The 27,453-nt window shown below is 31.9% G+C and overlaps 1 protein-coding gene across 1 annotated transcript; it reads left to right on the top strand.

Annotated features, from left to right (window-relative positions):
• Window positions 1–142: 142 nt before the first annotated feature.
• Window positions 143–26,323, top strand: LOC127717466 (uncharacterized). The gene is made up of 14 exons (XM_052223104.1): window positions 143–174; window positions 984–1,043; window positions 3,907–4,206; window positions 9,183–9,479; window positions 10,332–10,652; window positions 11,368–11,658; window positions 13,999–14,292; window positions 16,258–16,551; window positions 17,869–18,030; window positions 20,232–20,259; window positions 22,861–22,892; window positions 23,471–23,626; window positions 24,136–24,200; window positions 24,644–26,323. The coding sequence occupies exons 2-14, from the start codon at window positions 986–988 to the stop codon at window positions 24,836–24,838; spliced, it is 2,493 nt and encodes an 830-aa protein (XP_052079064.1). The 5' UTR covers window positions 143–174; window positions 984–985; the 3' UTR covers window positions 24,839–26,323.
• The last annotated feature ends 1,130 nt before the right edge of the window (window positions 26,324–27,453 follow it).

The following is a 27,453-nucleotide window of genomic DNA, read 5'->3' as shown; positions in this document are numbered from 1 at the left end:
TATTTTGTTCCGGCACAAATCATTAAACATCGATTAATAATTTCCGATATACATTTGGATTTTTTAATAAGGGAAATATTATTTTATTGGATAGGTTGAAAATTGATTTATGAATTTTATTTGTACATCCTTAAATAACAAATCAGGAAGATAAAGTACACTCCATAGCATCAGGTATTTCTTTATGATTTATTTCGTTGTCATTAACATTATATTGGTTTCCAATGTCATATTATTTTTTGTTGCATGCAATTATTTAAGTACTGTAGTCTGAAATCAAACACCGTTCAAATCGGATGAGTGATTATGAAAAAACATCCTATGGAAATGTTGGAATTGGGTTTGTTCAAAATGATGTAAAAACGATCAGATTTGGTAGATAAAAGGAATAAGATATAATAAGAACGTATTAAAATTAATACCGAGCTCAAAGTTAAATTCAAAAAGAATAAAGTCCATAAAGCCCGACAAAATCAAACTGTCGACAATATCAACCAGTGGACCGAAATAAAAACAACTGTCATATGTCTGGCTTAGTACTGGCATTTCCGGAAATAACTGGTTGGTTATACATAATTCTGTAGTTAGCTAAACCTGCCACTTGTATGAAAATGTTTATAACTCGGTTTTATTGACAAAAGCAACCCAACTAGAAATAATTGTCTGCTGTCTTAACGATTAGAATTCAGCAGCCAAACTCTGTTAACATAAATCAGAGACAAACAACATGAAAATAAATCTGACAATGACACCAACGAAAAAAAAAACGGTTTGTAGCTGATAGTACATAAGGTAGAGTAAAAAAAAATAAATATATACTTTCCCGAAAAAACGCAAATCATGTACAATATGAATACAAGGGTATGCAACATAAAAACAAAATAATAAAAACCTCATGCGTCCGAATCATTCACCGTAATTCATCCCCATCACGAACACTCTAAACTAATATCCTATCTCTGCTATATATTGTTTCATTACAGAAATGAATTTTGGCAGCTGTATTTTGAAGTTGCTAGCTATATGTGTAATTTCTTCGTCAGGTAAGTTGTACTATGTGTGAACATACTGTGATTTTAACCCGTAACGCATCCGTACGATTAACTGACATCTACAGTCATATAGCAGTGAAAATCTTGTGTATGAACAGTTGATTATATGTTGACATTCTGTAATTCATTTTTATGTCATACTATTTAAGTTTGTCTAAAAAGTTTAGTAGAAGTGTATTCCCAAATTTGCAAATAAAAGCTGTTACATAATAATTGATGAAACGTATTTTTAAAGGCAAAACAATCTGACAAATCGTGCAGACACAATACTAAATCAGTTTTTATTCATTCGAAGATAAAACAATGAGAAGTGTGGCGATAGATCAATGTAGTATATTTGTCATAAAAAGTGTATAGTGAGATAAATAAATTCACCTGAATCTTAAACATATATATATATATATAAAAAAAAAAAAATTGCTTCCGCAAATTTACAGATCTAACATTGTTGGGCTGTTGTTTAGACGAATTATATCTACAGAATGTATTTTCAGCCTTGTATCACCATCACTGCTGGTGATCCGATGGATAGAATCTGTTGTAGAGTCGTCACTGGTTCAGACGTACTTATAAATATATATATATATGTAAGCCTCAGATCTGTGTACGGCCTCAAATCTATGTCCGTTCCTCAAATCTGTGTCTAATCGTGACGTCATTCGCAAATCTATGTCCGTAAAAAAAGATACGGCCTCAAATCTGTGTCCTGTTCTCAATTGTTTGTGTTTTTTTCGACATGCGCGAATTTATGTCCGTCTAATAAGTATGGCCTTACACTTGTGTACTATTAAGTCTTTTCCCATAACTTAATGTTATGTCTGGAAATGTTTTCAACTTGCTTAATTCTTTTAGGTGTGTGCGTAATTATTATATTAGTTATGTTGTAATGTGAAACTAAAGGGTAAATGTAGGGCCTCCAACAATGAATTGAACTTATTCTTGTGAAACTAAAACTTTTTCTTGATCCTATGTTTGTGACTTATTTTTTAATAAACAATCTAAGACAAAATGACATGTGTATAAACAACTATAAAAGGTTAATATATGGCCTTCAACAATGAATTTAACCTATTCTCTATAGTAGGATAATGTGAACATACGATGTTTTCAAATCTTTTGCTTTTCTTGATCCCATGTTTGTTCTAGTAAATATAGAGACTTCTCCTTTAACAACAGGTTCTTTACATACGTTTTGTTCCAATGTATAGATACCACATAAAAATGTTATTACATGTTTGTTTTCTTTGTTATTTCATGCATACGGTCAGATTTATTAAGTTCGACAACAATAATTTGAGCAACTTTTTTATTAATTACTTTGTAAATTAGAAAGTTTATACTACACATTATGTATTTTTTGTTTATTGCTACATCTTCATACGTCATTTTGTCCCTGCCCATACAGTTGTAAATGCATCATTCCCATTCTTATATTTTATTTATTTTTTACATTAAATAAAAAAATCTGATTCAAAACCACATAAATTAAAATAAAATATTATATATTCTTTTATATAAAGGAGAATCTGTAAACCATAGTGGGACATAAACTAACTTTTTGGTCAGAACTGATATTTATTTAGTTTAAATGTACAATTTGCAATAAAGTCTTAATAGGAAAGATTTTTCCCCGAGAAGTGTAATTCTTTATGTGTTGGCATGTTCCTTCTCTCCAAAAACCAGACGTACTAGATACCGCAATCCCTTTGTTTATGTCTAGATTTGTCCTGAATTGTAAAGTTTCCCCAATAGTTAGAGTAAAGATGTCCTGATAATTGTTAGAACACATTGTTTAGTTTTTTAGTTGTTGCTTTTGAAAATACTCCTTCATTCCTTGTATCGCTGTTACTTCATGCAGTGACTTCATATACACGATGACGTCTTGATTTGTCTTGCGTCATACGATTTCGAAAAAGGACATAGATTTGAGACAATAAAGGACATAGATTTGGGACGTTTATGACGCAATACTATAAAGGACATAGATTTGAGGAAAGGACATAGATTTGAGGCCGGACATAGATTTGAGGCTACATATATATTATGTATATCCTTATTTTATCAAAATGCGACGGACAGAAACAGCATACACTACGCTGTTGGACACTTCCTAAATTCAAAACTGAAAAATTCCAATATTGATATCAATGGAGATAACAAAAGTCGAATATACAACCTTATACTGAATGAGACTCATCGCCAGGTTTGTACTTTCATGAGCAACACGGCGGGTGCCACATGTGGAACATGATCTGCTTACCCTTCCGGAACAACTTAGATCATCTCCCGGTTTTTGGTGGGGTTCGTGTTGCTCAGTCTTTAGTGTCGTGTGTTGTATACTATTGTTGGTCTTTTGGTCTTTTTTCCCCCATGGCATTGTCAGTTTGATTTCGATGATCGATGGTGTGTAAGTAGTTCATCTACAGTGACCATGAGACAGTCTACTTTATGGTTGTGAGTTTGCACCACGTTCGTGACAAAGTGAGCTCAACTCAGATCTTAATTGGCAAAATATTGCCTGTTTCTCTGCATGAGGTTGATATTATCTCCATGTATTGTCAGCTTCCTCCGTCAATTCAAACGCAATTATGAAATAGCCAATATAGACGAATGTTAAGCTAACCACAAGCAAACAAACAAACAGTCCTTTTTGAAAGCCGTAACTTACATGAATTTAGTATGGAAATTTGTCATCACTTATCGATTCCGGTACTTTTTCATCTTCTTTAAACATAATTTAATTCTTTTTACGTTCTAAATAGGTTGAACATTACCTTCTAGTAGTTAAGCATTTGATAATTCCTTACAGATCATTTTGTTTTTCAAAAGATTATAATTGATTCTATTTGATTAGGTTTACATTCAATATCTTCAAAGATCAAAGTACGAGGAACAATTACAAAAAACGGACAGATAGTAGTTCGCGGAGTAGAAGGAAAAGAACTAAAGATCGTCTGTAATCTCAAAAGCGATATACCAGAAATCAACTTGTTTATGAAAATAAATCGAGAAGAACTTAAAAGAGTTGGAAGTGGTCGTTTAAGGTATCGCTTCATACCATCAAAACGTGACAACATGAAACCATTTGTATGTTCTGCCAACAGTTCCTTACTAGATAATCCTCTGTCACGTAAAGTATTGTTGGATATTCAGTGTGAGTACATAATTTAGAAATTGACTTTTTAGCGTTGATACATGTAACAAGGAAAGATTTGAAAAGTTTGAATATTTTGTCCCATACACATTGGCTCTTTTTCCATAATATGCATAATGTGGTGTCCATTGTTATAGATTTAATGTGGTAAAACTATAATATATAGAAATAAGATGTGGGTTGAGTGCCAATGAGACAACTCTCCATCCAAGTCGCAATGTATAAAAGTAAACAATTATAGGTCAAAATACGGCATTAAATACGGAGCCTTGGCTAACACCGAACAGCAAGCTATAAAGGGCCACAAAATGACTAGTGTAAAACAATTCAAACAGGGAAATCAACGGTCTAATTTATATAAAAAAACGAGAAACGAGAAACACTTATGAACCACATCAACAAACGACAACCACTGAACAACAGGTTCCTGACTTAGGACAGTTGCAAACACATGCAGCGGGTTGAAACGTTTCAACAGGCGCCAACCTTCACCATAACCTAAAATAATAGTGTAACATTATAACATAGAAAGACACACTATAAAATATCAATTAGAATAGCTTAACTCACACTTTGATAAAAGACATATTAACAAAAATAGGTAAACATACACTAAACGAATAAATTTGATCTATGACACAATATAAATACAATATTTAATTAAAAAGGGGAGATGTAAAACAATGTAAAAAGACAACTTTAACCTTGGACAAAATGGCGTTTAAAAATCACGTACACAGGTATTTAAATTAAAAATTTTGTTGAAAGGAATACGGAAATATTTCTTACAAAATAAATAAATTTGTTGTTCATAGTACGAGACCAGAAGTGAAAATTTATCGTCATACTAAATACTTTTCAAAGTGGTACATATAAAATATAGTGAGACGAGATATAACACAAAATAAGTAAACACTAAATAACACAAATGCATTACAAATTGTGTCAACAGGTCATATTAACACGAAAGTACGATTTAAGAGTACTCGCAGTTAGTAAAAAGCAAACAACAATTAATAATAAATATCATGCATCAGAGACTAAAATCAACTAAAACACATCCAAGGGATTTAGTGTTTTAACGCATTGGACAGTCAAAGACGACATGATTTTTACTAATAAGTTCGTTTAACGGTTCGATGAGTTTACACGAATCACATAGTGATTTCCGCGCTTTTAGTATAATACTACTGTAAAAGTTGGGATGTGAAATACCGTTTTCAATAAGTTTTTCTAGGTACAGCCAAATTTACTACTAGTAATCAAATCTTTGTATCTATGACTGAATTAAGTAAACGTTTTAAGTAATTTATGGTAACGAAATCCATATACATATTTGTGCATACGTTATTTACCAGAAATTTATTCTGATTCTGTTCAAAGCGATTTTGTCCAATCACATGAAGTAAACGTTTTATACATTGTCATTTATGATTAAAAGACATCAAATACATATTAAACTTAAAACCATATTTTCAATGGCCCTGTCAGCTTTTTTTTCACTTATGAGTTTTGAATATTCCCTTAATATCATTCGCCTCTCTTTTCCTATAGAACTTTGAACAAATTCCTCACCAAACGGTTATCTCTAGGCCAATCAAGCAGCTTTTACAAAAAAAATAATGCAATACTAGTACTTGACATTCTTATCTTTTTTTGGACATATGTTTTAGGCACTTTTGTTTTGTTTTTTTTTTTTGGGGGGGGGGGGGGGGGGGGAGGGGGGTCGTTGTGTTTTTACAGTTTACGATTAAACGATTATAATATGATTTTTTTTGTACCATGGGAAAATACTACAAGAAAAACATGATTACAAACACATCATTAACAAATAAACATATCTATAAGCTCTCGCATGAACAACTATAAGAAAACAGTATTAATTTCAAACACAGAATGAACAAACACTTGCCTTGTTTACTAAAAACTACATTTTTACATTACTGAAAATGTATCATTGCAAGTAATTAGAAAAAAACGACCAATATCTGGTTATTCATAAACATGATCAAGTTAGCTCAAAAATGTTTGACTGAATATATTCTTAAACATTATGTTCACAAGCGATGAGCAATCCGCATTCCAACATGTACACATGTTGATCTTATAGCAAAATACAAAAACGTGGGAAATGATAGGGGTGTCAAAATACCATGGCTAGGTCAAATTGTTAAATGTCTTTTACAGCATATTTTATTTACAGCAAATACCAATCGGACGATAATTACTATGTTGACTAGCTAGAATGATCTTTAAAATCTGAACTCTATTAAGAAGATTCAATTGTCAATGGGGTCAAAATACTATGGCTAAATTGTAAAAAACATGTTTCTCACTTGTTTTATTAATACCATTAACTGATCAAAGCATTCTTATTGTGCATGTTGTGTACAGTTGTTTGACAAGCTCTAAAGTCTATTAGGGATGGGGGAAACATTAAAACAAACAATTGTTGACACAGAGACTCATCTTGTTATAGCAAATTTACCTACATTTTGATTTTAATTTCCAATTCTTCAAGAACATGTTTCAAATTTTTTAATTTTTTTTGACAAAAACTAAGTCTAAACCAATATTTTGACAGCAGGGAACATTGTGGAATGCGAATAAACATATATATCAGTTGTTTTGGATATCCTACACTAAAACATTTTTCTTGAAATTTGCTAAAACTAATTAAAATTCCATATGTGACATGAATGAACAATTTTGAAAAGCCGTATAATACCAAAATAAATATATATTTTTTTGTTGAAATAATACCATAAAAACATGTTTCCTTTAAAGAAGTGTGATTTTTTATAACAAATATGAGTTCATGTACATATGCATTTTCGCTACTTTAATTAGATTGAAAGAAAAATATACAAAAGTGATATTCAAATTCATGTATCTAAAACGAATGGACAATGCGAACTGGTAAGCAGTTATAAGAATATTGAATTAAAAAAAAAAACATTTTGAAGGAATGTATAGCACATCTGACCCGAGAACACAGTTATTTCGTAGTGCATTTCTTTTAGACAATAAATTCAAATTAAAAAAATTACACCTGCTCTATCTCAAAAAGATTTTTACAGTGTAGTGTACTACTATTGATACAAATAATATCAAAATTATAGAAACATCTACCAGCTCTACCTCAAAATATTGACAATTCTGTCTTAATTGGGGGCTAAAATTCAGTTTGACAGCTTCAGACATTCTAATGTTTGACCTTTTTTAACTGGACCAAATCACTACTTAACATAAAGATTCAGCACCCAAATTTGTTTAACATGTAATTTCATCCTTTTACTTAATATTTCATGCGTAAAACATCAAGAAATAAATTGGGAAAGTGTAGCAAAAAAAAATGCAAGTTATACACTGTTCACACTAGGGACTATATTCGTAGACAACGAAAACCGAAGGACCATAACTGTGTCCTTGGACCATCTATAAATCCATTGTATTTTAATCCCTCCTTTTTCCATGAAAAAATGAACTCTATCCTAATAGATTTTTTATTTAAATCCATAATACCATTTACACCACTTTTATAGTTATAATACTGCAATAAGTATCTTGAATACAAAATATAAGTTGGAAAAGATTTACCAAACATTTTTATGCCACGGTATTTTGACAAAGTACCATGAGAAAAAGAACCCATTTCCTAATATGTCAAAATGTCAATTAATAGCAGCGTTTTAAGTACTTTAAAAGATACCAAAGGGAAACTCAACCTCATAAGTGGAAAATAAACTGACAACGCCATGGCTAAGAAAGAAACGGACCAACAGTCAAACAACAGTACACAAATCACAACACAGAAAACTAAAAACTAGTTTTTATGTGATATTTAGTATCTTTAATGAAATTGAATGGAAATATTATGTTGGAGAGATATTTAATCAATTTTCGTAACTATGGTCTTTTGAACCCGTTTCATCGAAAATTGAATCCCTTTTAGATATTATAAATTGAAATAATCAAAGCAATTAGGCTACCTAACCTCATGAAGAAGTATCCGGAAGGAAAACATGTTTTGGAGAGGATTTTATAACACATTTTTTCAGCAATGGTAATTTGCTCCCCCATCACCCCCCCCCCCCCCCCCCCATAAAACACCATAGAAAAGTGCGCCCCTTCCCATCAGATGTCATAATTTCAATACTAGTATATACTAGTATTTTATCTTCGTATATCATTGATTTATGTTCCAATAAGTTCTGCAATGAATACACAGGGAAGGTTCAAATTTGCATGTGGCTTCAATTTTCTATGCAAGGGTGTTCAATTGTACATGGGGGTTCTGAATACCATATGCCATCGGGAAAAGCGAATTATGGAAGTATACATTTTTTTTTAAGTTAGGTATTCTACTCTAGCAGATCGAAAGAAGCATATTGATATTGTTCGTTTTTATATGAGTTTAGTACACATAAACTGGAAGTGTACTAATACCACATGAAAAGGGTTTAGTACACGGTTTTTATTATAATTCATTCGATGTTCTGTCTTATATTTGACTTATTTGTATATTTGCTGACTATGTCCTCTTCTCAAATGGGATATTTTGACTGAGTGTGGATACGGTGCTTTCACAACAGAAGACGCTTACACTGTCGACGTATCCGGTCACGCGATTCCTCAATTTTGGGTTTTTTTTACGTTTATTTGTATCTCCTAAATGGATACATAAGATTTGAATCACGGTAAACCACTGCTGCCTCTAATTCGTATATAAAGAACACAATTTTGATTGGTTAAAATTTGGCTTTATTTCATTGTATGAGGTAATGAAAAACCTATATAATCTTTGGAACCCAAAGAGAAATAAAAAGTTTTTTGACTCCATTAAATTACGATGTTTAAAATTATCATTTATATTCTAAATAAAGTATAAAAAATACCGAACTTCATGTAAAACCCTTTTTTAAGAATGCTGCTTAATGGATATCTAAAAGAATGCTTTGTATTTTGTTCTGCAGATGCACCAGTCGTTAAAATAAGAAAAAAAGTAACTAAGAAAAAACTAAAACTTATATGTATTCCTAGCGGAAATCCTGAAAATTATACTTTTGACGATTGGGAGCACTGGTCTGAATTCAATGAACACATTCGAAATGTTCAAGGGACATCTGACGGCAAATTGATCTTTCTGAAATCCAACAATAACAACAGGTTCCATGAAAATGATGGCATTTACAAATGCAAAACATCAAACGGTATCAATGGTACAAATGGAAGCTTATCCCAGAAAGGATCAGTTCTCATACACAATAAAGGTAATACATTGAATTTTTTTCTTTATATGTACGGAACCAATTTATATTGATATGTTCAAATATTTGATAGTTGATTGGAAATGCCTTTCAATTTATAATTTATATCTTATAAGCTATCAGCATGCATCTGTTTAAATATTTCAATAGCAAAAAAAAAAAAAAATATAAAAACGGAAACACGGTATATTGAATTAGATTTACATGATAAAAAAAATCCAAACAAATATTTGTAAAATTTCTTTTTTGCAAGGAAACACTCTTTCGTGCTGTTCTCCATCTCGACAATTGCATGAAAATCTTCAGTGGTGAATATAAAATGCTTATTCTTAAAGCTTAAGTTTAAAGGCCCCCACGGTATCTAGTCAAAAATTATTCAGTGATAACCACTTTATAAGACAAGGAAACACTGTATCGGATATATCAATAAAACTAGATAAAATATATATTTGAAAAAAAATTATTAAAAAGAGAAGCTATCGTTAAATATGAATACTATTGGAGCTGCGACCTATAACGTTGACGTAACAATTCATGATTTCTAAGAGAGATGAAAAAAAAACCCAAACTATTCTACAATAATCTATATTTATTTAACGTTTATAATGTGTAAATGTTATTATCGGCAATTTTTAGATTTTGCCTCTGATCCTATTCCCTAATATTGTGTTTGTAGATCATGAACAGGACCTGAATAGTCAGATTATTAGGTATTAAAGTCACGTATATGTGAAGCAACGTCACGCGCTCCTGGTCATCTGCGTCAATGACTTAATGAAATGCACGCGACTTCATTCATAAAAGTGAGCATCAAAACCAAAACTGTCATTATTCTATATATATATTTCATTTTAGTTCCACCGATATTTGTGAATGCAAATAAACCAATTCAATATGGTCGATACGGTCAGAAGATTCAGTTGAAGGTGCAATTGTACAATAAGTATGGCACGATACAAACAACTATATCAAAACAAAACGAGACTTTGGATATACATGGAAGACAGGAGAGGATTCTAACACAAGACATGTTCCATGGTGTAAACGTTACAGTATCTGGTATAAAGATAACATTCCGACTGACATTGGCTAAAATAAAAGATTTTACAGATTATACAATAAAGGCTTGTAACAACAAGGAGTGTAATGTTTATACGGTGAAGGTAACATCAAAATGTAAGTTGCCTAACAAATAAACGATAAAATAAAAATCTTAATCATTTTTAAGATTTTTTTATGATTATGTGATCGCTGAAAGCACCAATCTGTGAGTAACGGTGGACTTTTTCGGCATACTGCAGACACCTGCATCCATCTTGATCTACGGCAGAGTTCTTTATTTGTATGAATCCTAATTATAAAAACAATAGTTATAATGAATTTTCCAACTGCTGATATTATATCATATCGAAATTAAACAAATCAAGCGATAACATTTTACCCTCACGATACGCTTTGTTTTAATGGCATGGATACCTTATCTACAACATAGTCGTATAAGAATGTTTTGTCATCAGAATAGTGTATATAATAATAAAATAATAACATCGTTATGTTATCAACCATGTCTATTAGTAATAATGCAGAAACACTTTTCAAATCATGTATTTACGGGTCCCACATTTGGAACAATCTGCTTGCCCTTCCGGTTTTTGATTGGGTTCGTTATGTTCGGTCTTAAGTTTCTATTACGTGTTTGTATACTGTTTTTGTCTTCTGATCGTTTTATTTTTTCATATTGAAACTATAATCGACAGCTTGGTAGCTATATTTATTAGACTAATCTCATTGGTAACGTGTTAAACTTATACTTAAAAAATAATCGTATGTCCCCCCCCCCCCCCCCCCACAAACTTCTTTAGTAATTTTAGTTAATTTTCCTTCAAAACAGGTCGTCCCGAGCCTCCACCATATGTGTCAGTAATTCCATATGCTAGATATCTGAAAGTTGTGTGGGATCCTGGATTTGACGGGGGTTACCAGCAGATATTTTTCGTAGAATATCAACAAGAAGCCGAAAATACATGGAGACGGTCTGGACCTGTTATTGATACGAAACAGATTATTATGTCAAAAATCGTAAATGAATTGATTCCAAAAACTCGATATTGTGTTCGGGTATTGTCAAAAAATGAAATTGGAGAAAGCAATAAGACGGCCGTGACTTCTTTGGTGACGTTAGGTGAGTAATCAAGTAATATTGAGTTATAAAATAATAATCATTGATTTCATGTTTTCGTGTAATACAAAGATTCTGAGTGGATTTCATAAACTGTGCTTTGTGTATGTGAAGGCTACCTGAGGCTTTTAGGAAAGCAAATGAAATTTAAAAAAACGTCCATTTAACTGTCGATACAAGGATTATTAATAACATTACGAATGGTGGATCAAAATTCGTCCATTTGCCTGAGAACAGACAATTGCATAGAAGAAACTACATAGAAAGAAAGAAAAAAAACAACGAAGAGAACCCCACGAAAAAAGCTCAAACTCTTGTTTGGTTATAGGTCCGACTCTACCAAATTCACCTGTCATATTGCTTATCACGTGTGGACATTCTGTCATTACTCGTGTTAAATTATAGGTCATCAATCGGAAGCAAGTACTACGACAAATTAAACCAAAAAAAAACACGCCAATAGATTTGATATGGATATTCAGTAAAAAGTAAACTTAATCTTAATGGCGGTCATACAACAAATTACTAAAATACAGGTGTCTGTCGTAGTGCTATTTGTTTATCAGGCAATTATTTTGAAAACCTTTTGATTTATATTGATTCTTTTTTGATGTCTAAAAACTCGTTATAGCCATTCTTAAATTGTACGTCTGTATGTTTTTATAAGATACACGAGGGAATACACAAAATATTGCATAACACTTGTTATTAATATTGATCAAGGACAAATAGCGTTGCGAAACTATTCATGTGATTGGAATACTTGCTTAGATATGGCATACAGATATACATTACACAATTGTGTTTTTTTTTTAATTCAAAAGTTTTCGATTCACAGTTTAAAACCGAATTTTCTTTATTTCGAATACGGTTTGAAAAGGTATAAGTAATGTAGTCGCTGTAAACCGTCCTCACTTTAAGACAACCTTAAGTTATTGTACAAAGCAGTATTTTAGTCTGCTTATATGCTCAATTGTAGTCAAGCAATATTCAAGTCTCTCTTGTGAATAAACCTTGATATATGTACTCTAGGCTTGCATCATGAAAGTTGTGATTGTTTATTAAAAACGGGTTTGGAATTACTTTTGGGCCTTTTTGCTTTATCAGTACTTCAACGTATGCTATGAGTTTTGATCTTTCAAATATGCTTACTTCGAACATCACTGAAGAGACATGCGTATCTGATGCAGTAATATTGGTTCCGTTGATTTTATTACTGCAACTGGGTCCATACCTCTGTTGGTGGACGGAAAGTCACTCTGAGTATTAACAAACAAGTAATTCTGTAAATAAATGCATAAAATACGGATATCTTTTTATTACAATATGATGTTATAAAATTTTGAATATTTTTTTAAATTCAGGTAGAATGTATCTCTCACATGCATAGCTCTAACGTCATGTCCGTTTTTTATTTACATTTTGTCCTTTTTGGTTTTGTCAGCGCTTAAAATTTTTTTTAGTCTTTTGACTTTCAAATATGCTGGATTCGAGGATAACTAAAGATACAGTAATTGTCGAAATGAGGATCTACTGCAGTAAAATTTCGTATACTGGATAATACTAATTTACACGGTTGTACTTTCAAATGAAATTATGTTTTATAAATTTTATGCGTCCGAGGTGCTTTTCTGAATTTACCTTTATCAAGAACGCTCGAACCTTAAAATTTCAAAGTCATGGATGTATAACTGCGCAGAAACGTCGTGTGCTATATGATCAAACGAAATATAAAGAGAATAGACAAATGCATCTAAGGTCAACTTTGCCTGAGTTCGAACATTAGTTTAGGAAAAATACTGATCTGATAGTTCCCTCGAAATGATACCGAATTGTTGTGAATAGAATTACGTTGATAAAATAATGGTGGCATCGTCACGTTGTCGACTTTATCAATAAGTGATATCCCAGTGACATTTCTCAAATTATGTATGAATCTTTATCATAAATAGCATATGCGATAACCTAAAGTTTATTTAGTTTCTCATTTAGTATTTACAACAAATTATATGAAAATATGAACAAAAATACCAAACATTAAATATATAGTTATATCTTATGTATATTCATAAAATGTTTATTAATTGGTCTTAACACCTTGATTACGTTTTAAACTGAAACAGTACAATCAAGTGTTTATGTAAAATTCTTTTGTATGTTAATTTTGTGGTCTATATGCCATTTTGCTTTTCTTTTTTTGACATACTTGTTTGTATATGACAGTTGTTTTTCATTAGTTTAATGTGTTTGAGCTTTTGATTTTTCCATTTGATAAGGGACTTTTTGTTTTTGAATTTTCCTTGGAGTTCGGTATAATTGTTATTTTACTTTTTTCGTTCACAGCTGATAGCCCCAAACCTCCTACAAATGTGTCAGTAATTCCATATAAAAGACATCTAACAGTATCATGGTGTCCTGAATATAACGGAGGAGCACCTCAGACGTTTTTCATAGAATATCATCAAGAAGCCAATGAAATATGGAGACGGTCTGGACCTATTACTGATAACATGCAGGCTAGAATGTCACATATCCTGTATAACAACAGTGCCAGAACTCGATATTTTGTTCGGATGTTGTCCAAAAATGAAATTGGAGAAAGTAATAAGACATCTATCACTCCTGTTATAACTTTAGGTGAGTAATTATTCAATATTGAATGGCCACGCTTGATTATACTAATCGTTGTTACCATGTTCTCGTGTTATACAAAGTTTCTGCATGGTTTTATTAAATAGTACTGTGCGTATGTCCAGGCAGGTTAACTTGAGGAGATCTTACGTTTTAGTATATTTTTTTTAGAAGCAGGCAAGATATTAAAATATCCTCAGGATAAATGGTGGATTAAAATTCATTAATTTGCAGAAAGACAGACAACGGCAAAGATAAAACTAGAGATAAGGACAAAAGAAAATCATATATATAGTGTATATATTGACTATAACTTGCTAAATTCGATCATTACCTGTGTTATATATTAATGCTGAAACACATATATACACACCAACAGATTTGAAATCGATATTCAGTAAAAGTAATCCTATTTATAATTGCGATGATATAACTTAAGATAATGACAAGGAATGCACACAATATTGAGAAACAATTGTGTAAAAAATGGTTAAGGACAATAAGGGCAGGTACCTATTACCATCACGAAACTATTCATGTAATAGAATGTGTGCGTAAATATGGATCACCGATATACTTTATTTAATTATGTTTATTTCACTTGTAAAATTTCAAAAGTGTTTCACTCAATTTTCCATGTGTTGAATACGGTATGGAAAGATATGTATCTTGTCATCGCTGTAAGCCGACAACACATTTAGAAACATTACGTTATCGGACAAAGCACTATCTGAGTGTGCTTATACTCTCAATTATAATCAAGTGAAATACACTTCTCACTTGTTAAGAAACCATCTTTTATTTTATTGTCTTGCAATATGAAAGGCGTGAATATGGTTGACACATAGTAGTAAGATCTACTTACCCTTTCCGGATAATTTCAGATTTCAACCGGTTTTGGGTGATGTTGCTCAATCTTTAGCTTTCTATGTTGCTTTTAGTCTAGTGTTGTTTTTCTTGAATCGATTTTCGATTTTGGGATGTCAGTTTATCATCGATTTATCAGTTTGAAGATCTTTTTGCAAACGTTAACTTTCACCTCTCAATTGCATCTTTATAACCTTGTGTATTGGATAATACTCGCCTACACGTTTGTACTTTCTAATGAAAAAAAACACTTTATAACTATTGTGCGTCCAAATTCGTTTCCTGGGTTAGCCTTCACTAGGAACGCTCAAACGTAAACATTTATAAGCCTGTTATGTATAAATACGTAGAAGCGTTGAGAACTGTATGATCAAATAAACTCACCATAGATACCAGGATTAAAACTTTGTATCCCAGACGCGCGTTTCGTTTAAAAAAGACTCTCGAATTAAAAAAGTTAAAAAGCCCAAATAAATTACCAATTTTAAGAGCATTACGGACCCAGAATTCTGAAAGGTGTTGCGTTTTTATAAGTCAATATATTCTCCCGGGGAAAGAAAATTAGTATTTCGAAAAGAACATAAGGAAAATATCCTAATTCATCTAAGGTAAATGTTATTATTGAAATATTAGGTTTTTGATAGTTTCTTATATCATAGGTGATTTTTCGAAAATATAGTATAAATATTGAATGTACCGAAGCACGGACTACTGAGTTGAAGAACCCCTCGGAATGATACTAGTACACATCGTTGTAATGACAATTACGTATATAATAATGGCGGATTCGAATCGTTACATGGTCGACAATATCTATTAATGATAATCCTATGACATCTGTCAAATTGTGTATTAATCCTTATCATGAATATCGAATTCATCAACTTAAGTGACACTTGTACAACATTTGCAACATATTATAAAATAAACATATAATCTTAGGTGTTTTGTTAAGATTTTAATTGATACACAAAGAACATTCTTCACATGGCAGCAGTATTGATTTGTATTAACACATTGATTACGTTTCAAACTGAAACAGTACTTAACAAACAAATCTTGTGTATAACTTAATTTCGTTAGTATGTAAATTTTCCTACAAAGCTGAACGCCCCGAACCTCCTACAAATGTGTCAGTAATTCCATATAAAAGACATCTAGCAGTATCATGGTGTCCTGGATATAACGGGGGAGACCCTCAGACTTTTTTCATAGAGTATCAACAAAAAGCCGGTGAAATGTGGACACGGTCAGGACCTATTATTGAAAACATGAAGGTTAGGATGTCAAATGTCCTGTATAACATGAGCCCCAAAAGACGATATTTTGTTCGGATGTTCTCCAGAAATGAAATTGGTGAAAGTGAAAAGACGGCTGTCACTCCTGTGATGACTTTAGGTGAGTAATTATGCAATATTGAGTGACTACATGTTTATACTCATCATTCATACCATGTAATACAAAGTTTCTTAGTGGATTTTTTGTAAATAGCATTGTGCGTATATGGAAGTTACCTTGAGAAAGAAATGTGTGATATCAACTCTTAAGGCTGATCAGAAAACTTACGTTCTCTAACAATGAAATGCCTAAGTCTTCTTCGTATGTGTTATGAGGAGGAAGTCACAGTTCAAAATCCCGAATTAATTAAGGATGCCCTATGAATGTTTCTTAACTTATTAGATATATAGTGTTCTTAGTTAATACAATACCTGAATAGATGTCTGGTCTGTGAATTAATCAATGTGAACTTCTCTCTATCGTGACTTTTCTGAATGTCTGAGCATACATCAGTAGTAGGTGCAGGCATAGTATAAGACAATTACTCTGTCGATGAGTTTCCCTCCTCTTTGAGTTTTTACGATTTTCTCATTATTTTCATTTGGTTTTTATGTTATTAATGGATTTACGAGATTTTGTCATCATTAAGCTACTAAAGCCAATGAAATATATTAAAATTAATTATCGTTGATTGAAATTACAGGTCGCTGTAGGAAAGAAATTCTTCAAAATTTACAACAACTAAAAGAACGATGATAAGCTAATTCGATACGTCTTCTTCTCTTCTATCAAATGTGCCATCTAATTTAAAAATCAGATTCATCCTCTATATGTATTTGAAAGTTAGTTTGATAGCTGACAAAAACTTGTTCTTGTAATCATAAAATATCACAGTTAAATTGCTTTAGTTAACACCATATGTTCAACAATAAATACGAGAATTTAAAATCTTAGATTTTTGGTATTTAGCAGAACATTTAGTAATATAAGAAGACTATCTTGGTAATAAAAACAAAAGTTTACGACAATTATATCTCGACCAGTGCCGAATATCTGCAAAGTTTATGCAAGGATTTTGATTGTTTTTAAATCAAATTTACCCACATTTGAAAAGAGCCATACCATGCATTTGTGATACTATTGATATGATATATTTAAAAAATATATGATGTATACATGTTTGTAATCCGTTATATCACCAAAACATCACAATAATAATGAACTTGCTTATTTGCTTAAATGCATTTATCAAGGAGATAAACATGAAAAATAGAAACAACATTTAACACAAAAAGAGAGAGAGAGAGAGAGAGAGAGAGAGAGAGAGAGAGAGAGAGAGAGAGGTAAAAAGAGGTGAAATTGTTTTGATTCAGTATTCCGTACGTTTTTATTCCTGAAATCCTTTTTTTAACAGTAAATTTACATTTTTTTTTACAGAGCCAACAATTAACATATATCGTGTCAAAGCTGTTTTGGTAGTTTTATTGATCGCTATAGCAGTTGTTCTTGCTAAAGCTTTGTGGGTAGTCCTAGTGTTCGTTTTAGTAGGCATTCTAGCTATTTCAGGATGGACTATTATCTTCTTTATAGGGAGAAAAGGTAGGATAGGTTAAATATATAGTTAGATATAACATATACAAATAAATTTGTTAATTCTTTCTTCTTCACCTAAGATCTAAATATTTTATGATCGATTGGTGTTTTCTTTACGCGGTCTCAGCACAAAAAAAAGAGAGTCATTATTTCTTACTAACCAAGAAACAAGTGTGTGTAAAATTCAAATATTTATTCAAATATACAGCTAGGCATCGTCATCAGTTTTTGGGGATATAATTATTTCTTTTTTATAAAACAGTCATTTGCAATCATACCGCATCTTCTTATTTTTATATTGAGGACTATGCCAGAGCATATGGACGAAACGAAAAAAAGTTGAATTGGACACCTTGTCAGAATGCGTTAAAGCTAGAACTTCTCTGATAAAACGTCGAATCCAAAAGTTGAAAAATTGTGTAAATGATCGACCAAAGTTCATATTTAGAGACAAAACAACTGTGAAATGTCTATCATCTCTTCACGATAAATATGTTGTTGTTCCTGCGGACAAAGCTTCGAATATTTTTTTTTTATGTAAATCGCACTACTACGAGTGTCTTGTAAAAGAATACGGAACATATGAGCAATCAGGTAACCCCCCCCCCCCCCTCCCTCCGTACACAAAGATATCATTTGACAAAGATGATATTTTGGCTAACCATTAGTCCTTCATGGCTTCAACGATCATTACATTCACAGCAAATCTGAGGACTTACCTTGTTTGTATTGGATACCTAACCTTCACAAAATTCCGTAAAAACAACGGCACATTGCCTGCTCATCTGCATGTTCTACAAAGGAACTGTCCATTAGATTAACACAAATTCCGTCCGCAGTGAAAAAAGGTCTTTAGAAAGAATGAAATTGTTTACTCGCGTAGTTTGATTATGTGTAAATAAAATCTAAAGAACCTCTGGATAATTTTAAATCTCAATCTTTCTCTGAAATTAATTCTATCAAAAGCTTTGATTTTTCAAGCCTTTATATGTTATACCACCTTTTCCATTTTCAATTGAAAAATCGTCTCAAAAAAATAATCTATAATGCTTTTAAATATAAAAATGGTGGCATACGCTATAAATGTTTTGATTTTGGGATACCAAACGGCATATTTTGTTAATTATGAAATAAAAGGTAAAACATGCTACACGGAGGAACAAGTGATCAGTATGCTAAAGGTTCTTATTGACAACATATTTGTTAAATTTGGAGGCAGACTTTTATTAACATATTGTCGGCATTCCCTTGGAAACGAACTGTGCGCCTCTCCTTGCCAACATTTTTTATTTTCATATGAGTCGGAGTTCCTTCAGACACTTGTCAAAAACTAGAAGAACAAAGTGTCTGAGCAGAACGTTGATGAAACAGGGTTATGTCAAAGAACGTCTCGTCCTTTTCTAAAAACAAATCATCGGAACATACCAAGACCTTGTTGATAAATATTCCGTATCAACAACTAATACATGATGGTCTTGAAGTATAGATTATAGGTACTGACGTTGTTTATCATCTTAATTAAGTGTTATAGTGCTCTTTGTATATTATTAATCGTTTTTAGTAATATCCTTTTGATGTGGCTCGATATTGATTGTGTTGTTGTGCTATGGTCTTTATTCACATATTTGTGTGTTTTTTTTAATACTGATTAAGATTATAACACAATGTTGACTGCTATACCCCAATTTTTGACATTTTTACCGATTATGACCTTTTGTTTTGTTCACATATTGTTGTCAATATAATGTAATTTTATGCGACTGTTATACAAGTGAGAGGTTTCGCTAGTTATACAACCAGGTTTAATCCACCATGTTCTACATAGGGAAATGCATGTACCAAGTCAGGAATATGACAGTTGTTTTCATTTCGTTTGATGTGTTTGAGCTTTGATTTTGCGATCTGATAAGGGACTTTCTGTTTTGAATTTTGTATAGAGTTCGGTATTTTTGTTATAATTCTACTTTTTTTCAAAACTTTTGCATTATTTGTAAAGTATGTTCTATATATTCGCCAATGATATTTTTAACTTGATGGAAACAAGTATTCTATTTATGATGAGTTTATTTTATGCTGCTAGTAATATAAAACGTTCTGCTATTTCATAATTTTGCTTGTGTGTAGGGGTTAAAGTAGGGGCAGAACGCATAATTCAATTTCATCGTAATTATTATTTCTAATTGATAATATGTAATTGTTCTTTACAGAAAAAGGTGCATCTGGTAACAGCAATCCGTATGTATATTTTATAGATACTACATGTACATACATACATGGATTCTGCTCGTTCTATCTGTGGATGTTATGAATGTCTTCATGTTATTTTTGTTGTTAGGTTGATGTCACTATTTTCAAAATTTCCTGTTATTCATATATGAATTCCGGTACGTTGAAAAAGTCGTATTGTTCACCCGTTTAAAAATGAATAGCACTTAAGGTCCATTTGTAAACAAAACAAAAAAAGTTAATTCACTTATTCACATCGGGTTACGACGTACGTATTAAATATCCGGAAATTAATTAATAGTTGCATATATTAAATCTTAGTGACTGTTTCAATGCAACGGGTTCTGGAAAGTTGATAACTCGGCGTTGTAAAACAAAAAACTAACAGTAATAGACACACCAAACTTAAACTGTAAGTCTGACGTTACACTGATAGACTGTCTTGTGCTGCTTTATTTAGAGCAGTATTGACCCAGACCATTATACAGACTATGGAAGTTCATACCTAATTAAATTTTCGAGAAACAGAAACTCGAGTACGTTCCTCGGGCACATTTCGCCTCTAAGCTATTTCAGTTCCATTAAAATGTAGCTGAGTAACTCACACTTTCTTTTAATCAATAGGTAAACTATAATTAGTGGTCATTGGTAAACTACAGGCCATTAATTCACCAGTTAATACAGCTAACCACACAAACTCTTACAGTTTTAAGTGTTTTTTACATACAAATAGTCAAATATTTAAAGTCAAATCCTTCTATTCAGATCTATTTCATGTATGTTAAGTAAAAGCTTTAAAATTAGCCAATACAAAATAGGGTCATGGACCTCGGTTTCGATTTAAAACGCCCTCTTTTTCATAAAATTTGAAAATCGGGGACTTGTAGCTATTGATAGTGTAATATCTTATAAAAAGTCCGAATCACATAAAAATTGGTTGTATTGTTAACCTTGTTGTTAGAAGAAATTATGCTATTTATAGTATGATCTTCTGAGCGACAAATAATCACTATATGATGCTATAATAAGTTGTCCGCCATTTTTATGGTAAAGTTCAAAAATCCAGTTTAATAAAATTGACCAATGTTTTCTCGATGAAAATTCCATAAAATATTCATTGTTATTTATGAAACAAAATAAGTAACTTAAAACGTGGGGTCACCGTACCGGAAGAAAAGGTTTTTCAAAAATGTGTATACAAATTTAAAATGGCGGGAATATATTGCGTCAATTCTGAATGTAACGTCAAAAGACGTTCGGCTGGATTGGCGATGTTTTGACGGGTTATGAATTAATTCAATTTCCGTTATTTGCTGCTTTAATTTGATTGTGTTTAAGCACAGACATGTAATCTAAAAGTGGTGGGCCAAAATCAATGCGTTGTACGAATGTCTCGAAAATTTCGATTAAGTCAATAAGAGCGTCTCTATATAGAACAGAACTTCCTTTTAAAACAACGATTTTTTATATATAACTATGTGAGCAGCAATGAAAAAATTACAAATGTTATGTATATTGACTATATAGACAGGGAAAAGAGATCTGGAATGTCCTTTGATTTTAAATAATACTGAGTTACTTGTAACGTGAGATGTAAGATAATATGCTTACGTGGTATCGATAAACGGTTTATGTATTTCCAAATCCTCTGCAGACCAATTGTGCCATACAATATACAAATACACTATTGGAACATAACTCTTGACAATATGTTATCGGTGTGTTCAAATGCATATTTTACAGGTTTTTGTAGAATTTTGCACCAAGGGAAATAAAATGCAGTTAATTTGTATCTGTTAAATACGCCGCAAAGGTGCTAAAGTCTCAGTCTAGCTTCCATACTGTGCTTTGAATATTAGTAAAGAAGTTTTTTTAAACAATCTCATGTGAAATAAACTCTAAAGATGTACATGTTTACATGTGTAGTCGGGTTACTGTCTCGTTGGCGTTCATCCTATTACTGTATTCATATTACAAAAAAGATCCATACCAAAAACACGTCTCCTTTGATTTTTATATAAAAAGGAACAACTTCCTCTAGGATATTTGTTTGTTTACATTTATGTATGTTTCTTCCTTTTTCATTCTATTTTTTTTGTATAATTCTTCTTTTTTTTTTGGCTTATTTCTTATGTTTTCCAAATTGTTTTTATGTTTTAACGGAAACATACAAACCAGTTCCCTAATTTAGGAACACGTCAATAATCTGAAAATAAGTGTTTTATTCTTTCGGCAAATCGACCTTTCAAAACGATTGTCCTTTTTTGTGTGTGCATATTTCTTATGTTTTCCAAACTGGTTTTTTATGTTGTTCCACGAAAACAGGAAACATACAAAACATTTTCCTAATTGAGGAACACGTCAATAATCTGACAAAAAGTTTCATATTCTTCTCGGAAATTTTGCCTTTCGAAACGAATGTAATTCTACTGCTTCTGACAAAGAAGTAATAACTCGGATAAACGTTTTCAGTTCGTGGAAACAGCGACGGCATAATATTGTTGCACTTGTATCTGCGCCTGAACAATAGAGGGATTTGTCTTTCAAACAAAACAATCTTATATCATCTAACATAATAATAGTCAATAGTCATATTATTTCATCTTATAGCAGGGAAGAAGAGGTTAGAGAGAACTTTCAGGGTAATAATTTTGATTCGTTCTAGATAATGAATATATACTTACATATTTCAGATTTAAAAACAATTATCATTGTTCAAGTCTTAAAATAATATTTAAATAATGTATTTATATCGAAAAGAGATGTAGGCCTTTGGTCAATTAGGTCGCGACACGACGACATAATACACCTGCACAAGACACTCACACGTAAACGTCACTTTTCGATAATACACAGTATTGTTTAAGTGCATATGAAACGAGTAAAACTTTAATCATTTCATTTAGAAAAGTAATTTCCTCATTACACAGGCTTTCATATATGTGCCATAAACATCAAATTCCTAAATGACAGAACAAAAACATTTAGGTTATAGATAAAGACAACCAATAACGATGTTCCTGATATGAGCACGGGTACTACATGACCATATGGAAAGGTTCACGTTGCTTTTTCTGATCTCAAATCTCATAATACAGGTATTTTTTTAGTAACACAAATACTGTCTTATGTTCGACAAAATGTTGCGCTTTCTTGGTACGATTCTGTCACGTATATTTATTTTCTATTTTTGCTTTGATTTTCATTTAATTTGCTTTAGTGGAACCAGTCGACAATCAGCTCTATCTTTCATCAGATGACCCGGATATAGCTCATGTTCGTAACTTACGCAATCAGAGCGTAATAAATACAAGTTTGCCATCAAGTTCTCATGATAACCAAACTAACCAGATGCAACTGTATAACGAAGATGGAGGTATCTTAATAAGATTGTAAAGCTAGTTTCAATTTTTCTTTTTCTTTTTTTTTTGTGTATATGTTTGTGTATAGTTAAATCTAAAAGTTAAGCGCAAAGAAAAGACGGAATCTTTCTCATAGAAGTATCAATTACACGTCAACTATATATATACTGTATCCTAGTGTCCTTATACACAATCAGGTCCTCTTTTCCTCGAATTTGACAATTATAATTATCACTATTTGTAGACTCCCATACAAACATATCAGGGGTCATATAATTTGCTTACCCTTCTGCAAAATCATTAAGACATAAATAACACAGCCATTGACGATTTCCGTGACGTTGTCCAAACAACTTAACTAGAGGCAGAATCATTTCACTGACCTCTTCTCTTTAACTTCTGTAAGTTTATTTTAAAAGGTTATTTGTAGAAACATATATAAGAATGAAGTAACTTACGCAAGAAAACTGATAACAAAACATTTATATTATTTTATAACGCTTTAGAATAAATTTCACTTCAGCAAATGGTCGAAGACTGTGTACTTATATAAACAGGGGCGTGATCTCGTCAGTGCATAACCGTCAGGTAACTATAGTAACGACTATTTGTATATGTTCAATTCGCCTCAAAAGACAATCACACACAACCTATCAACATAATCACAGATTAACAACAGACACATGTCATATATCTAACTTTCGACATGCATGATCTAGAAAAAAGTAGGAGTCTTTTGGTAGTATGATCATTGTTTGCTCAAGATCGTCAGGAAAATTGTCTATGCATACTAAGGACGATCAAAATAAAAAGATAAAAAGGACGTTCTACTGTTTTTGTCCGTCAGTATTATGGCTGGGAAATTAGAGTTGACTGCGAGAAAAAGATTGTTCGGTAAAAACAGTGCATTTGCTTTACTGTTGTCGAAAATCTCTCCAATCCTTTCCCTTAACCTACTTTTTAGACGATTCGGCAGTCCTGTTTTCATTACATGTATTTTGCCATGGACTTATTTTTTTCCTTCATTTCAGATTTGTGAAACAAGTCTAAACTATACGGAAATTGCATTCAACGAACCGACGACAATGCAAGATGCTGCTATACATGGAACATGTGGAAGTGTTAGTAGAACAATTTATTCTGAAATAGATTTAATGGCAGATCCTGTAGCGCCACTGTCTAGCAGCGGAAGTGAATGCGATGAAAGCTTTGAGAGTGATATTTAATGCATGCATATGTAAACTATTGATAGTTAATACAGAGAGTAGAGAAAGCAACGAGTCTTCCTTTATATATACATTTCTATGATTTTAACAATAAATTGAGTAGGTAATGATCAACAAGTCACTATGTAGTGATTGATTAGTTCATGAGAATGCCTACGCGAGTCTACTTAATAAAGACACATGCATCCGTAGGAATTGTAGAATTTGTTGTTATTTTGTCATTTAGTCGGTACTCTGCTGATGGACAATCATCACCTGTACAGTAACTATTGCTTTGATATTGGAATGCGTTAAATGATATAATTAGTTAATTTCTGGTTGTTTATGTACATATTGTAAAAATTTGATTGCTACTGCTTTAGACAAAATTGACTTTCAACGGTGATGTCCGTTTTATTGAAGTCAATTTGGTTTGAATTTATCAAACGGATTTTTGTTTTTTGTTGTTTTGTTGTTTAGATTTGTGCAAGTAGATTTTGAAATGCATGCTATAAACACGTGTTGTCCACATAGAAATAATATATAAAATTTGTAGATTTATACTGTATTAACATGATTTACTAACTTGCGCTAATTTTTGGATGTGAAGGAGAACAGTCTTTTAGTTTGTTTATCGACATAATTTGTAGCAGAATAGGATAATTACATTTATATGTATGAATCACCCAGTCACATAGTTCAAGCCTGATCTGTTCTTTCTAAAGCTCTAACATATTGAAATGAATAGTAATAATTGGAGGTATATAGGCATATTGAGAAAATTAGATTATGGCTGTCATGATTAATACTGCATATATACCGTTTACTTAACGAACAATTCCTGTGTCGAAGTTTGAAAAAACTAAGTTCAAAGTCTTGTTTTAAATGGTGTGACTACTTTATTCTTTTTATGAATTACGTGGTCACGTGATGTACATTATTTACCTCATTAAACAGTATTATTTATCAATCAAGTACATCCGTCTGCTGTTCACAATATGATATGTACATAATAAGTCCGTCAGATACCAGTATTTCTATTTTTTTTTTTAGATTAAATTACATTGGAATTATACCGGATGCACTATATTAACGTAAATTTCATATTCTAACGTTGTATTCTCAATGAAGCAATCATAACAGTACGACAAAAGGCAAAATGATAGGAAATATGAAATATATTATGAAAAATGTAATACAAATTATACATAGATTGTATCCAAAGCGGTTAACACACGCTCTATAAAGTACCTCACAGTTAAAAGGAGTTCACCAACTGAGTATGTTTGCAAGAACTATCAGTATATTTCTTTTTGTCAGTACAGAAATATGAGTGTGAAGATTTATGTTTTTTACTCTGTTTGCTGTTAACTTGTACTATACTTTGCTTTGTTTTCTTACATTTATTTAGCTTAATCATTTTCATATAATACATATTTTAATTGCCAATGTTTCAATGGTATTGCATTAAAAAAAGTATCCAACTTATTGTTTGTTTATTAAGCCGAAAAGTTTCATTCACAGCATGATACTGGCAGCTATGATAAAGGTAAAGCAAACTACATTCGTGTATACAGAAAGTGTCAAATCGATTGTTTACGATTAGTAAAGTAAAAGAGGTTTTAACACTATATAAAAACAAAATTGTCTTTTTTAAAGATTTGCCCGATTATGCTTAGTTCATTTTACTTCTTAAAAGAATCCCAAAAATGAAAAACTCGTTAGCAAACCATACCAAACTAGTTTTGAGGGCTTTCAACCTCTTCCTCCTCATCTTGTTAAATACGTATTGTCAAATGTTATCGATTTTAGTACGAACGAAACTTTCTATTGGTGAAAACTTGGAAAGATACGTTTGAGACCAAAAGTCTATAAACTATAAACATAAATGTGACAGGCAATCATTCTGGTGTATCACGGCAGAACTCAAAACTGGATTGGTATGACAATAAGGCACTAATTTATATTTCAAGTGGAGCAGTTTACAAGAGATAAAAGCACCGAGTTGCAAGAATGTAATGACAAAATTTTTCAAAATATTACTACATCGAGTTAAAAAGAGTACAAAAGTAATATCATATAATTAAGGAACTGAAAAAAGAAATTTTCATTACCGACCGACAACATCATGACTGAAAAGAAAAACGAAAAATACAAAACCGGACCTTAAAATCTGACAAGACAACTTAACTTTAAATCAGTTCAGGGACTCCAGGGCTTTTGGAAGAGTTAGCAGTGTTTTCCTGATTTTTGGTAATGAAATGGCGTTACATATCTCAATTAACACGCTCGTGAATGTTCACACTATACAGACTTTTACCCTTTTTCATAAGTGGGGCGATTTTTTAGAAAGTGGGGCGAGTTGGTGAAAAAGTGGGGCGATTTGGTGTGGGGCGATTTGGTGTGGGGCGATTTGACAGTGGGGCGATTTGTCATGGATTCTTTATTAACAATGTTGTGCTCCTTATACAAAAATTGTCCCAACAATGTTAAGAGGAAGAACGACTGAAATCGACACTACCTACATTTTGCTGTCACCATCATACATTGTCGATCGATACCATGTGTCGATGTCTCAACCAAATAGGGAAATATTTTCCGATTTTAGAACTTTAGATACCAGTTTAATTGTCTGG

Source organism: Mytilus californianus, unplaced genomic scaffold, assembly GCF_021869535.1.
Source record: "Mytilus californianus isolate M0D057914Y unplaced genomic scaffold, xbMytCali1.0.p SCAF_10, whole genome shotgun sequence".
NCBI lineage: Eukaryota > Metazoa > Mollusca > Bivalvia > Mytilida > Mytilidae > Mytilus > Mytilus californianus.
This window is presented reverse-complemented; position numbering and strand designations above follow the sequence as displayed.